Source organism: Psammomys obesus, unplaced genomic scaffold (genome assembly GCF_907164565.1).
Source record: "Psammomys obesus unplaced genomic scaffold, mPsaObe1.curated_primary_1811, whole genome shotgun sequence".
Classification (NCBI taxonomy): Eukaryota; Metazoa; Chordata; class Mammalia; order Rodentia; family Muridae; genus Psammomys; species Psammomys obesus.
The window spans coordinates 21356457-21369486 of record NW_026596079.1 but is presented as its reverse complement, the minus strand read 5'-3'; the positions used below and the strand labels follow the sequence as shown (position 1 = coordinate 21369486).

The 13030-nt window shown below is 40.6% G+C and overlaps 1 protein-coding gene across 3 annotated transcripts in view; it reads left to right on the top strand.

Annotated features, from left to right (window-relative positions):
• The window catches only part of Col14a1 (collagen type XIV alpha 1 chain), a 220025-nt gene extending 206995 nt beyond the window's left edge, over nucleotides 1-13030 (top strand). For 2 of the 3 annotated variants that reach the window (XM_055626634.1, XM_055626633.1), the window contains exons 46-48: nucleotides 8313-8390; nucleotides 10438-10593; nucleotides 12146-13030. In XM_055626634.1, coding sequence (XP_055482609.1) covers nucleotides 8313-8390; nucleotides 10438-10593; nucleotides 12146-12225 — 314 coding nt within the window. In that variant the 3' untranslated portion in view covers nucleotides 12226-13030. Of the gene's footprint in view, nucleotides 1-8312; nucleotides 8391-10437; nucleotides 10594-11366 lie in introns of all 3 variants that reach the window. The other variant, XM_055626635.1, reaches the window with a different exon arrangement.

The window sequence follows — 13030 nt, the reverse complement described above, 5'->3', positions numbered from 1 at the left end:
CAAGTATCAGGACCATCTGCTAGGGATAGCATTACTGAGACTCACTGCTTCAGGTAGCCAACTAGAATAAGTGGTACTCAGTGAGTAAAGAGACAGAAGAAGCCAGCAGAAGGAAAGTTAGAGTGGGAGGGGAGTGGTATGAGCGACAGTTATTTGCTGGGTCTGGGTGAGAAATCTGAATTACTTCCTAGGAACAAAGTAAACTTTCTAAAGTTTCTCCTCAGGATGTCATTATATAGCATTAAATCATTCTACATTTGTTCACAGTGAAGATCTTCTGAGACAACAAATGAATGATTTTTATATACATAAACATCAGTGATTGATAAGGAAATGACCCCCAGCAAACACAAGTGAAAGGCCTTGACCTTGCTCAGATGCCGTAGATAAATGATACTCCATCTGAGAGACCAGGAAAGGGCACAGAGCAGGGATGCTACCCCATACTAACATAACCTATGTCCGTAACACATGCGATAAACTGTTAGAAAATAGTCGTAGCTCTGATGCTGGTGAGGTTTCTTGTGTTCAGTATTCCTGTGGCTTAAAGGTTAGCTGTGAGAGCAGCAGATAAACTTGGCAGATGGTGCTGGTTATCAATTAGAATGAAAGCACAGCAGTGACTCTCAGCCAAGATTGTCACAATGGTAAGGATCATTGTGAAAATTTTTAATGTCTGTGTGTAACCTGGTTTGGTTCCAGAAAATAAAATGACCTTTATAGACAGATCAAATGGATTAGAGAGCGTGTGTAAATAGCTTAGTTATGATTTGCTGCTCAGCAGTTATAAATGCTCAGCAGTTATAAGTCTGGATTTTTTTTTTTTTTGTTTTTGTTTTGGTATCATCATTGGTATTCACATTGCAGGGCACATGTTATTTATTTCCATTGTTTTTAAGATTCAACTGAAATATATTTTGCTTTTTTCTCTCCAGTTCATATTTCTTGAGAGGTAGATACAGGTAGCTTTCCCTCTTCTCATACAATGATCACATGAAGTCTGATATGGATTCCCTTTAGAACAAGTCCTCTCTTGTTCACATCTATGGGATGGTCTCAATGTATGGGCTCCTTAAGGTGTTAGCAAGCAATGTTCTTTCCATTTTCTTTTTCACATTTCAGGTTTTATTTTTTTCCCAAGGGATTGGGGTTCAGTTGGAAACTTTGAGCCCACAGTGCCTTCCGAAGTGGAAGTTGTGATGTCATCCAGGCTTGTAAGCAACCAGAGGCTCAGCTTAGCTGGGAGACCAACTCCAGCCTGCTTCCTCACAGAGAAGCTGACAGGCATCTGGGACTCAGGCTGGCTATGGATGGGGCTCAGTTCCTCACCGTGGATTTCTCCATGGAAGTGGCTTACACCATGGAGTGGCTGTTCTTTCCTTAGAGTTGGTGCTGAACAATATAGAACAGGCAAGAGTTCCCATTGTCTTTCTGGACTTAGTTTCAGAAATTCAAGCTTTTAATTCCTGCCATCTTCTATGTGTCAGGACCGGTGGTGGGGGTCAGAAGGTTCATCTCATGTTCAAGTACTGGGAGAATGTGTTGCCCATTTTAGAGAGAGAGACAAATAACAGAATTATGACTCGTTATTTAACTCATCACCCTCTTAGATTAAACCCAGGCATAAAGCTTCTGTGCAGTAGTGTGTCCTCCTTTCCCTTTCCCCACAGTATATGACTTCTGTGACACTGAGAAAAGTCAGTCCAGTGTGCCAACTTTCACCCTTCATGGATGTTTTTCTCTCTTTTAGCCTTTAAGATCATTTAATAGTAGATGTATCCTATTACAGGTAAATATACTCTGCAGGTTTAAGCACCTCAAGGAAGTATAAGACAGGATAGGAAAACATTTTTATAGACATCACCATCTCCTGTAATCCTATTTCTGAGACACATTGTAACCAAGACAAAACCATTCTCTCAACACAAGAATGTTAAACAAAGTCCATTGTCAAACTGACATAAGATTGAGTTATGTCATTACTACCATAACAAAAGCTGTAAAGCAGTGTATAAAAAACATTCCTTTTTTGCCATGAAAGCCATTATAATTATTTCTTTATTTAAAAAATAAATTAACAAATCTTAACATCTACAGAACAGTTCTAAACAAATATTTAATAAATCAGCAGACTGATTCCTACCTCATCAGTATATGGCATGCACCATTTAGCACCCAGGTGGAATATACTGTCTTAAATTGGATTTTAATGATTTCGCTTTTGTTAATTCTCTCTCACCAAGGAGACTATGTTCTCATCAAAGGCCAAGTAAAATGTATGCTTTATTTTCCCATACTGCATGGAATAGAATAGTTCTTTCATAAATCTTAAATGATGTATGGTGTTGAGTGACAAGCTTCATGGCTGCTATTTCTCAATTACTCTAGTATCATGATAAAATTGGCAGCCCATGTCATTATAGTGTGTGTGTCTGAGACATCATGTTAATGAAACATTATTACAGGTGAATGATGTGAGCATGATGTTTCAAGTTGTCATTGTTTTAAAGGAGATTTAAAGTTGTTTAGCTCTGATAAACTATTTTCTGTGGGTTTTTGGGCATGAGGGTCTCAAAAAAATAAATATGTTAATGATGAAGTTAGTGTATTTCAAAATGCACTTTTTAAATGTGGGCTAAACCATGGGTAGAGAAGGTACATGCATTGGCCTTTCCAATTCTTTGGTTTAAGATTTGGCATTTAGATTGACATTAAATTACTAGGTAAATAAAGCAAATTAGCTTGACTTTCCTAAAGTTCTTTTAAAAACAATGAGACTCTTTTATACACAACATGTGTTTATCCAAAAAGGAGTCCTGTTGATTTTTAACACGTTTTTATTTAAAAATTCTTCAGACTTATTCCAGTTCCCTGATATAGTTCTCTTCAATCCCAGGGGATAGATTGGCTCAATTTTTCTCATTAGTTACAAATAATATGAGTTCTTGATAATTTGTGCTGTAGATGATGTAAATGCATTTAAGGAAGGGTGCTGATGTTTGGGAGATGAATGCGACAGAGTGGCCTTGTCGCATTCTTAAGTACCTGTGGGGGTCACAGTGCGAGTAACAAAAACCATGAGCAAAAAGGTGGGATTCCTGGTGCCTGACAGGACCCAAGTTCCCTTCTGCCATCCATGTACCTGTAGCTGTGAACAGGCAGCCTACAGTGCTACAGTAGGCTGGTGCATTTTAATGACTATGGACTGTGTCTCCTCCCTGCTCTTTCTCCTTTTGCTGCATCTCCTCTCACACCATCTTTTCTTATTGTCCCCACACTTCAAGGCTTGATAGTGACTTCCAGTTCTTGTTAATGTATATGTTGCATCTCTATATAGCTTTTAATTCTAATATTCATCTTACTTTTGAAATTTTGTCTCTGTTAGATTAACTTTCCCAGAAAGATGTAGAGTGGTTTGTATTTTCCTGGAAGAGTTCTGAAGTATAACAGCACTAACGTCAATCCATAGCAGCTGCAACATTTTTAGTAAGGCTTGTTTACATCTAAAACAACCCCATATTTTCTATCCTTAGCCACTCTCACACAAAGTGTAGAGCCCAATAAGATCTTAACTCATCCTGTGAACCAAACACAAGGAAACAGCAGAGCTCAGCAAAATGCATTGAACACTCAGCAAACTGCCCCGAGTGAGTCGCATTGCCTTCTTAAAAGTGGCACCAAGTACCTTGTGCCTTTCAGGCATTGGCACCCACAGCACATGAGGAACAGACTACTCTTGGGGCACATTGCCAGCATTTCCCAGGCAACAGACAAATAGAACACAGCTGAAGCCTTGCTTCACAGTCTCTGGCTTCTTGAAAGCCTTCCTCAGGCCTTGCATATCTGCCCAGGCAGAAATCCCAGGAGTTTCTCTGAATGTCTCAGCTCAGGAAGAAGTGATTTGCTCTTTAGAGTTGCATGAGATTCCTGCCTGTGTTTGGGCTGGCCAAGGGTACAGCACTGAATAAAATATTCCAAGTTGAAGGCCAATGGGCCAAAGAAAATAGGAAACAGACAACAAAGGGCCATACGCAGGACAAGGGCTCGGTGTAAGAAAGAAAAATCCTTAAAGATTCAGCCCCTAGTCCTTCTGAGAGCAGAGGACAGTGGGAAAGAGGAGACATGGTGATAAACTCAAGGCTGATTGTTGATGGTCGACGGAACATGCAGACCGTCTGGCAGGCAGCTGGGAAAGCACAACCGAAACAAGAACAAACAGGCTGCGGGTCCAGCACTGGATGGAGGCTGCAGCGCACTGGTTTTACCTGGAAACACACATGCTGGCTGACCTTAGCTGAAACTTTGGTTCTGTTGTCATTGAACTTGACATGTCAATCATTTGCCCAGTAGTTCAACAATCTTTTTTGAAAATGTTATGTTAAGTACACAGAACGCTTTTAATTTTGAGGTGGTGTCTCATACAGCTTAGGCTGCATCATGCTCCTTATGTCACTGTGGCTGGCCTTGAATTTATGACCCTCTTGCCTATAATCCCAAGTGCTATTATTACAGGCATGCAGAGAACTAGATTTTTAAAAATCAGTTTTATAAAATTTAAGAGTGGGGAGATTAGAGTTGACGCTTAAGGAAGTTGGACTGTTCATCATCCAGAGATCATTCTTGTTTGTTCCACACATTTGGGTGTTGATTTCGGCACACATTCACTTGGTTGTTGTCCCATATGTACTGGGCCACTTATTCATTGTGAGACTCTGATTTGGTCTGATGCAAGGGAGATAAATAAAGTATGATGCCAACAGTCAAAAGACTCTTAGTTTGGATGGACATAAGGATAAGCAATATGATGAGGTCAGAGATAGCAAAGGCTATGGAGAAGCCATGAGAGCAGAAAATTCATCCATTCATTCATTAGTTCACTCAACAAATGTTTTTATTTATGTATCACATGGAAGGCACCAATAAAGCACTGGAATGTGACCAAAAAATAAGAGGGCTAACTCTTGATCTCTTGGACCTATTATGGTTCTGCCTGTTACAATAATGAAGAAGTGTTGAGTTGAGACTGTAAGAATAGCTAGTCATGTTGATACACAACACCTTTAATCCTAGTACTTGGAAGGTAGAGACATGCGGATCTTTGTGAGTTTGAAGCCAACCAATACTATATATTGAGACTCTGTCTCAGGAAAAGCAAGAATAAATAGTTGTGGACACAGACAAGGGGAAGGGGTGTTTCAAGAGGAAGTATCTCCTGTGCTAAGGAATTCCAGCATCTCTCTAGAAAGGACACCTAGCTTTTATGGCCTCCATCTCATCACAAAATGGGCCATGGGCCTTGGGCCTTACAGAAAATTTTTGCTATGGACTGTGACTGTGTTTTCTCTGTAAAGAATCTTTTTGTGCCTTGATCTGGGGGACTGAACTACCTCATGAGCAGGTGCAGACTCATGTTTTAGGATGCTTGATTTTCCTGCTTTTTAATCAGGTCTACAAGGCTTACAAAAGCATCTCTTAGTCTAACTTCAGGTGTATGTGTAAGCTGCACTTTGTTTGCACTCCTCACTAATTTATACAAGGAGAGAGGGAGATAGAGAGAGAAAGAGAGAGAGAGAGAGAGAGAGAGAGAGAGAGAATGAGACCTACAGTCAAGTTCTGGTATGATGGGCATTAATAATCTCCATTATGGGAATCATATGTGTACACACATTAACACATTAGGGTATACTTAGAGTATGGAATATTCAATAACCTCAAGGACAAAAAAACCCCTAACAATTCCCTGCCAATATGGACTTATATTTTTACAATTTTCATTTTTTTTTTCAGAAACATTTCAATGGGCTGGATATTTTTGTGAGGTTCCCTATCAGTTCCTATTTCTTACATTGCAGAGAGCACAAAAATTATAGATTTTTTTCTCCATAGATTTCCAAAATCAAAACAATCAAATTTGCTACTTTTAACCACCCTTGCCTTTTTCTTTCTTATGAATAAGTCAGAAAGCTGGGAGTTGTTCCTCAGGGTACTTTCCTAGAGCTCTCTTCAGGCTAATCTGTGTCTTCTGCTGAGAGCGAATCAAGATGCTCCTGCAGGATGAAGTCATGTGAGGTCTGACTCCCTGGTAGATGATAAAGAAGAACAGTTTAGTATCACTCCTCAGTGTTTTCTTATGTTTAATTCCTTCATAATCAGAGGCTCCCTGTAGGGGATGTCACGTGACACTGACAGAAGATGAGGGATTGTCACTAAATATAGAGATACATTTTAGGATGGAAGCATTGACAAGTGGGGACCTTCGTCAGCTAAAAAGAACTAACTCCAATCAGCTTCTAAATTACTATGCAGTAGCAGGGGTTTGGATCTGAAGTGTCTCCAGAGGCTGATGGTTTCTGTGCTTGGTTATCACTTCCAGTTTTGTTTTTGCAAAATGTGCCATTTTGGAAGACAGTAGAAGCAGCTAGGGCTTCGGAGGTTATACCTACCCCAGTTCTGGCCAGCTCACTTTGCTTCCTGGCTCACCACAGTGTGGGCAGGGCCTGCTACATACTGCAACTGTCATGAATTCTGCCATGCCCTTCCAACGTGAAGACCACAGCTCCTGAAATGGTGCTCCCTAAAAACCCTTTTCTATTTTTATGTGCTTCTCTCTGGTACTTTGGTCACTGTGACACAAAAGAAACTAACACACTTGTATAAAATGGTTTTCTGTCTGTCTGGCAGCTTGGTTAGGAGCTGAGCATGAAATGAAGACTTTTGGAGATAGTTGCGTGCCGTTAAAAGTCAAGACGATAGGTTTACCTCGGGAAACCTTTACCTCCCTGTGGGCTTCTTAAAGGAGAGTCAGATCTCAACTGGATGTGTATAGATTCGGCATGGTGTCCAAGGTGCTGGTAGAGTGCTGGCCTTTTATGGGGCTCACTTAGCACTGCCAAGGCCATGGGCAGTAGGACTAGGTGTTGGGAGGTGCTGCAGCAGTTGGCCCACTGGATGACTGCTACCCAGAGAGGAGAGACTTTTATGTCAGAGATGCCATAATTATAGAATTACATAGTGTAGCCAGACTGCATAGCCAATCATTGTATATGCATTATTTAAAAACTGTTCTTCACTAGCTACTTTCATGCTTACTCATTATTTTCAGAACAAATACTATACCAACACCTTTCCTTTTAAAACTTAGAAGCTAAGAGGTTAAAACATTTCCGGCTGTCAGAATTCTTGATTGTTACAGCTTTGAACTTGTCTGGCGTGGATATGTATTACATTTATGCTAAGGAAAAAGTTATTGTAATTTGAACTTGTAAATCCTTTATAGTACCACCACTTGTTATGTTTCCTGCTCTAGTTTGTTGACATTTTCCTCCAGTCTCAGTCAATTAGACAGTATTTCTCGGTAAGTATTAAAGAGAGATGTTGTTTTGCACTCCAATCTTCCAAAGTATTGTTGCACCTGAACTCTGTGTAGCTGAGGCACTGAGAGTCATGTGAGCTATGGGATCTGCTTCTAATGTCATGTCATTTTGTCTTGGTTTGGGGTCTGGGACATCTAAGGGCGATGTTACCCATTCAGTATTCTTGTTATAGAATGACTAGAAAGTAATGTGTCAGTGTATATTGATTATGTTGAATTTTACCTATAAAACTGTGCAGTTTATCCGGAATACTGAAATTTGAGCCAGGTGTGATAGTGTACATATTTAACCCCAGCACTGAAGAGGCAGAGGCAAGCTGATCTCCATGAGTTCATGGCCATTCTAATCTACAGAGTGAGTTCCAGGCCAGTCAGGGCTACATAGTGAGAGCATGTTTCCAAAAATACTGTAAATTACTCAGAATAAGAGATCTGCCCAGTGGAAAAGAAACTCAAATAGGTTTAAATTTTTATGGGTCTGAATCAGCCAAATCAAACACAGGCTTTGCTGTAGCTTCCAACTTCATAATGGAAAGTCATGCTCTTCAGAACTTTGTTGTTTAATTATAATTCATGCCTTTTGCAGATATATTACGGGATGGACCCAAAGGAAAATGTTAGACATGACCACTTGTTATTCCTATTGTGCTGCTTGTAGATTGCCAACTGCACACAGAGTGGTCTTGTGTGTGAGAGGACAGGCCCGTTTCGGGCAGGCCAAGCTACTTCAGTAGGAAGGAGAAAGAATAATAGAGCAAATATGACTATAATGCAGATCTTCTGTGATATGATTTTATATCAGCTCATGTCAGACACTAACCTGAAATCCTCTGATAACCCATAGCCCTAAACCATCTTCATTGTTCTCACCAGAAAAACACTTTTGAGATAACTTAATTCTGAAGAGAACTTCTTTCCCCCACCTTTTCTTTTGAAACAGGTCTAACTGGTGTCAAAGGAGAGAAAGGTAATCCAGGCATTGGAACTCAAGGCCCAAGAGGTCCCCCTGGGCCAGCAGGTAAATCTTTCTACCTAATGGAAATTAGAAGATACAAATCTTTCTGATCACTTCATAGGTCAAGAAAATAGCCATATTCATTCTTGTGTCAACTGGAATAACTGTATTTCTCATTAATTTTATTACAATCCATCCATTAGGTCAGCCTAAAGAGTTATAGCACATTTGGGTTCGTTTTGATTGAATGAGTTAAACGAGGCTATAGGAACAGATGAATTCCAAGTGCTTGGTGACACAATGAGGCCTTACTTCACACATGCATATGTTCACGTGTGTGAAGTGAATACTCCCCCATGTTGAACCATATGATGTCCATCATGAGTTATGCATCCTCCCAGAAAGAGGTGAAGAAAACCCACCAATCTTAGCTCCCTCAATCTGGTGATGTCTTATATCCATTCATAATCCTCTGGCTGGAACTAGTCACACAGCCTCGGATGAACTGTAAGGGAGGCATGAAATCTTGAGAAACACAAGGGAATTTGAAGAACATTGGTAATTCCTGCTGTGGTTGCTTTGCCAAATGAGCTGTGTGGAAGTTTGGGGTTTTGAGTACAATATCATGTTTTTCAAATTGTCTCCAGATGAGTGGAGCTGTCACTGCAAATATGAGCTTGTGTCCTGTTGTATTTACAACCCTAGGCTTAGCCTTATTGAGTCAAATGCTTACAGATTTTTCTTTCCAATGTAACAGTGGCTTTAGAACACAGCTCTAAGCAATTGCCAAAAAGCAACAGGTCCACTTTTTGTTGTAAGTACTTCTCCTAGTAGAAGTGAGGAACTGGTGCCATGAGTCTCACAGGTTGGGTGGTTGGTGACCAACTGAAGCTGACGTATTCGTAGACTTCTCGTTATTCAAGCAACAAGTGGTACTAGTATTTATATCTCATTTAAATGCTGGTTGAGTGTGATTTTAATTTTTTATGGTTTGAATATTTTATATATACACATAGTTTGTTTTGATTAAAACCATCTCCATTCCCTCCCAGATTCCTGCCCTATCTGCTCCTTGTACACTACTTTTCCCTTCCAATTGCGTATGCTCTTTAAAAAAAAAAAAGTGCCACTGAGTCCACTTAATTCTGCCTATATATGCACAGATACAGGAAAATGTACTAGAGTGTGGAGAGCCTCTCAGGGCCCACTTCCTGAAGCAAGCAAGCAAGCAAACAAACAAACAGAACAAAACCTGACTTCTCCTTGCCCAGCAGCCATCAGTCGCCAATGGCTCTTCAACTAGGAAGGGACGTCAGGAGCCCCTTTCTCTATGTTGTTGAGGGCTTTTATTTCTATTTGAAGAATGGCTTTTAAACTAAGAAAAGCCAGGCCTAGAACTCAATAGGCATGTAAAACAAAAACACTAACCCAACAAATTTCTTGAATTAAAAAAAAATATTTAACCACCCCTTATTTCCTTTCAAAGCTCTTAATTGGTGGAAGATGGCCTAAAGAAATTTAGGCTAATGTACTAGGTCCAATTTTAAACTACTTTCCATTTGTCCTTTCTAGCACAAAGTATTTTAGATTTAGCCTAATTTAATTAGCTGAAACCATAAGCCAGTACTAATTTACACAACAACTTTAGCTTCATGAGATTGTGACATGAATGTAATTATGTGAGCGTACATGTGTGCATGCCTACACATTGGATTCATAAGGAGCCGTGTTGGAAAACAAGAGCTCCATTGAGAAAATGAGGTTTTTGAGAATGGCCTACTCCTTTCTCTTTAATGCTCAAGAGGACATAGAGAAGAATACAATTCGCTCCCTAATTCTGGATCTGATTACAAGCATTATGTTTGAGGAGAACATGTGATTATTGTATGATCCTTTGCCCAGGGACTCTAATTCAGAGGAAAAAATACCAAAACAAAACAAAACAAAAACAAAAACAAAAACAAAAACAAAGCAGTGAGTAAGTGGCTGAATCCTCTGATTATTAAGGCATACAAGGTTGCTTTTTTAAAAATTCATTTACTTCATGGTGGTCTCAAAGCTCACTTTATTGTTGTAAATGACAAATTCTTCATCTTGGGTTGCTTCACAGGACCCTCAGGGGAAAGTCGTCCTGGCAGCCCTGGGCCACCCGGCTCTCCTGGACCAAGGGGACCCCCAGGCCACTTGGGAGTACCTGGACCACAGGGTCCTTCTGGCCAGCCTGGATATTGCGACCCCTCATCATGTTCTGCTTATGGTGTTGGAGGTAAGCACCAGTCTCTTGTGGGCTGTGCACAGTTATTCAGTGGTTACTAACCTGTGGAGGGGTTGAAAATCCAACAGCTAGGAGAGGACTGCAGAGCCTGGACTCCTCACTTCCTTATACTCTGTAGAGTGCAAATTAATGTATAGTCTCCTCAATCCCTTAGGAGATACTCAAAACACCACATCCAAATTTCCTTTGCTTCCAAATGTTGATTCTTGGACTGGGGATATAGTAGAGTGGTAGAACCTTTGCCAAACAGTGACCCATATAGACTTGGCCTCCTACAGGGTCATTTATCACATGATTGAACATCTTAGTATCCTCCATACTGTTCCCATCATGGTGTGCCCACAACATCCTGTGAAATTTCGCTCTTAGCTCCAGATCTTCCCCATAGTAAGCAAGACCCCCAAGACTCTTTTAACTGACTTCCTGTCCACCATGTGACAAGGAAGGTCTTAAGAATAAAAGTAGCTGTGCTGTCTTTGATTCGTAGCTAAGGGATAGGCTGAGATTCTGGGAGATGAAGCATCCCACAAATGGCATCCTGGTGTCTTTCAGAATCATCGAGAGAGAGAGAGAGAGAGAGAGAGAGAGAGGTTCAGAGGCAGCTGTAGGTCACTGAACAGATTAGTCAGGAAATGGAAACTTTTCCTCTTTAAGAGAAAGTTAACCTTAAAGTTGCCAGAGATATTGGTTGAAGTTTTGTTGATGTGTTTTTCTGTTCATCTCTTCCCTCCCTGTCCTCTCCGATCTTTCCCCTTTCCCTTAAGATCTTATCCCATATAATGATTACCAGCACTGAAGTGCTGGTTGCACTGGCCTGGGCATCTGGCTATGGATACAGAACTGGTTCACTAAACTCCTGCCCCTAACCATGGTCACCTGTTTCCTGCCTCGCCTGCTTCCCCACCTCTCACTTTCAAAACCCCCGCCTACCCTGATCCAAATGTGATAGAGTGATAATATCAAAAACACAAAAAAATAACATGTCAACTGTAATAGAAACTGACTTCCAGCATTAGTCTGAATTGGAGGTCTGTGACTGTGCACCGAGACTTTGTCCCAAACTCCTCTATAAGGAGGCACTGTAATGTTACTTAACTGTGAGTCTCCCTTTCCTATCCCACCCAAGATGATAAGTACCTTCCGTCCTGGCTCCTTTGCTCTGCCTCCTTTTCTCGACTACCCTCTTTCCACCCTCCCCTGGTGATGGACTCCTAACAAGAGATTGGGTTTTTAATTTTATATTTTCTTTTATGATTCTACTGCATTTCAGGGTCTCTTTTGTAAATAAAACATACAATATTTAAGCAATTGGCCACAATTCTAGTTTTCTAACATGTTTTTAAGTGTCTTTCCTCCTTTTACTAACTATGAAGCCTCATGAGGAAGTAGCATGGTGGGCTGGGCAGCGACTGTTTTTTCCTCACACAGGGCACCTCTGTGGTTTACTGACCAAATCTGTGTCCCTAAGGACCCAGATAGGGGAGAGTATCCATTTATGTTTCCTGGGTCCCATCAGGCCCCCACCCCCACTTTTCCTCTTTAGTGTCCCATCCAGATCAACCTGAGTTCACACCGGTCCAGGACGAGCAGGAGGCCATGGATCTGTGGAGCTCGGGCATCTGACGGCCTCAGGAGACATTAGAAGAGCAGTTGGCAGGCCCTCTTCTGGAGCTTTACTTCCCAAATGTTGTCATGTGGTTTGTACACAACTTTGCAGGGGAGGGCAGGGCTCATGTCATCAGCGTGTATTTCCTCTGTAGATGACGGTAATATTATTATTTTTTAAAAGTTGTATTTTTGAAACCATCCCTTTCTGTTACACTGTTGAAATGCTGTCCCCTTGCTGTTTTAATTGAACCAGATAATTTGGGCTTCTCCCAAAGAAGAGTGCTGAGAAGGATACACTGAACACCGGAATCTCTTCTCTGTTATATTATTTCCAGTTCTAAAATAAGTAAGATGAGGTTACATCAGAGGGAATTGGGGCCCCAGCAGCAGAAGGGTGAATTCAGAGATTCAACGGATTATGCCATTTACCCCATGCCCATGGCAATGACCTTGCTGATAATTAAAATAATTCCATCATTGAGGAAACTACCTCTTTCTTTTTAAAACTAATCTGTCCAATTCTTAGATCACTCAGTAACTGGTTTCACGGGTATTCAGAAATGAGAATATAGCCTTTCTGGATTTGATAATAACAACAAACATAGGTTTTGTTTTCCAGTAGTTTTGATTCATATAAGACAATGACTTCCTACCAGCTCTAATGCAAAGGTGACCCCTTTTTTGATGAATCATTTGTCCAGGAGTATGTTTCAGGGCTTGCCTCTCCTTGACTACAGTGATTGCTTTGTAAATGTAGATACGTTTTTGGAGACTTGTTTTTATTCTTTTTTTTATAAGCAAATAAAAACTTAAAACAATA